Raw genomic sequence first — 1314 nt, 5'->3', positions numbered from 1 at the left:
AGAGCTCAAGGAACCTTACCGTCAAATACACAAGTGAACCCAAATAACAATTACAACAAAAATAACCGAACCAACAAACAAAATTAAAATTCAAATCAACAAAACCTAAATAACAACAACACAAAAAATGTTCCAATGGAGCATATCAACTCCATTGAAGTTATATTTGAAGAAAAATCTATTCCAAATACCCAAACTAATACACCAACACCGGTTACCGAGGGTGAATTTAACCAGTCAAAAGAAGTTAAGACACCGGGGGTTGAAGCTAGAAAGAATGGGACGTCACCAACAAGGATCTATACACCAAGAATTCCATAGCCACAAGCTTTGAAGAAGGGAATTATGAATTTCATGAGTCAAAGTTTGGAGAAATGTTGAAGCAAATAAGTGTGGACATGCCTCTTTCTCAAGTACTCAATGAAAGTAACAATTATGGACGCTACATCAAGAATCTCATATCCTCAAAAGGGAAATTTGAGGAGGCATCGGCTATGTTCCTACATGAGGAATGCTCCAAAATCTTAGAGAGTCGAGACATGCCTCCCAAATTGGGTGACCCGGGTAAATTTTTAATACCATGTAGCATGGGTAACTCTGGTGTGTATGATGCACTCGCGGATTTGGGCGCAAGTGTCAACTTGATGCCCTATTCTCTCAACAAAAGACTTAACCTAGGGGACCTAAAACCTACAAGGATGGGATTAAAACTTGGTAACCAAACTTTTGATACACCAAGCGACATAGCCGAAGACCTCGTGGTTGAAGTTGGTGAAATTAAGTTCCCGGTCGATTTTGTCATCTTGGACATGCCGGATGATAAAGAAGTCCCGATAATTTTGGGAAGACCGTTTTTAAATACCGCGGACACAATTATTTTGGTCCAAAGAAATAAATTAAATTTGGATGTGGGGGATAAACGGGTAATGATTGAAATGCACCCACCACCTATCAAGCCCATTAAGTCCAAAAGTATTGAAACGTGTTTCCAGATAGATATCGTGGAAGATGATATAGAGAAATATTTGAATGAGTTGTTATAAGTTGACACAACGGATGTTGACCAAGTTGTTATTTGCGAAGAATTTGATCTTGAGGCCGAATTTGATGAATTAATGTTGGATGGATTTCGAATGGGCCTAGGTGTCCAAGAAATTCCTAAACGTGTTGACCAAGTTGAGATTGTTGTGCATAATGTCACGACCCTACTTTTTCCATTATCCTTTTCTATTAAGTATTTAACTTTCGTTAACTGATATCCTTGCCATGTCATTTTATGTGACTAGATTATATTCTATATAAATTAAATAACTT

General features: G+C 37.7%; 1 protein-coding gene across 1 annotated transcript; it reads left to right on the top strand.

Annotated features, from left to right (window-relative positions):
- The first annotated feature begins 374 nt into the window (after positions 1-374).
- Positions 375-1043, top strand: LOC139887618 (uncharacterized). The gene has a single exon (XM_071870695.1). The coding sequence runs from the start codon at positions 375-377 to the stop codon at positions 1041-1043; it is 669 nt and encodes a 222-aa protein (XP_071726796.1).
- Positions 1044-1314: the final 271 nt, after the last annotated feature.

This window comes from Rutidosis leptorrhynchoides, chromosome 2, assembly GCF_046630445.1.
Source record: "Rutidosis leptorrhynchoides isolate AG116_Rl617_1_P2 chromosome 2, CSIRO_AGI_Rlap_v1, whole genome shotgun sequence".
NCBI lineage: Eukaryota > Viridiplantae > Streptophyta > Magnoliopsida > Asterales > Asteraceae > Rutidosis > Rutidosis leptorrhynchoides.
The sequence above is the reverse complement of the archived record's forward strand: the minus strand, read 5'-3'. Positions and strand labels throughout refer to the sequence as shown.

Excerpts from the sequence above, each read along its gene's own strand:
- LOC139887618 (XM_071870695.1), top strand. The coding sequence starts at position 375 with ATGTTGAAGCAAATAAGTGTGGACATGCCTCTTTCTCAAGTACTCAAT.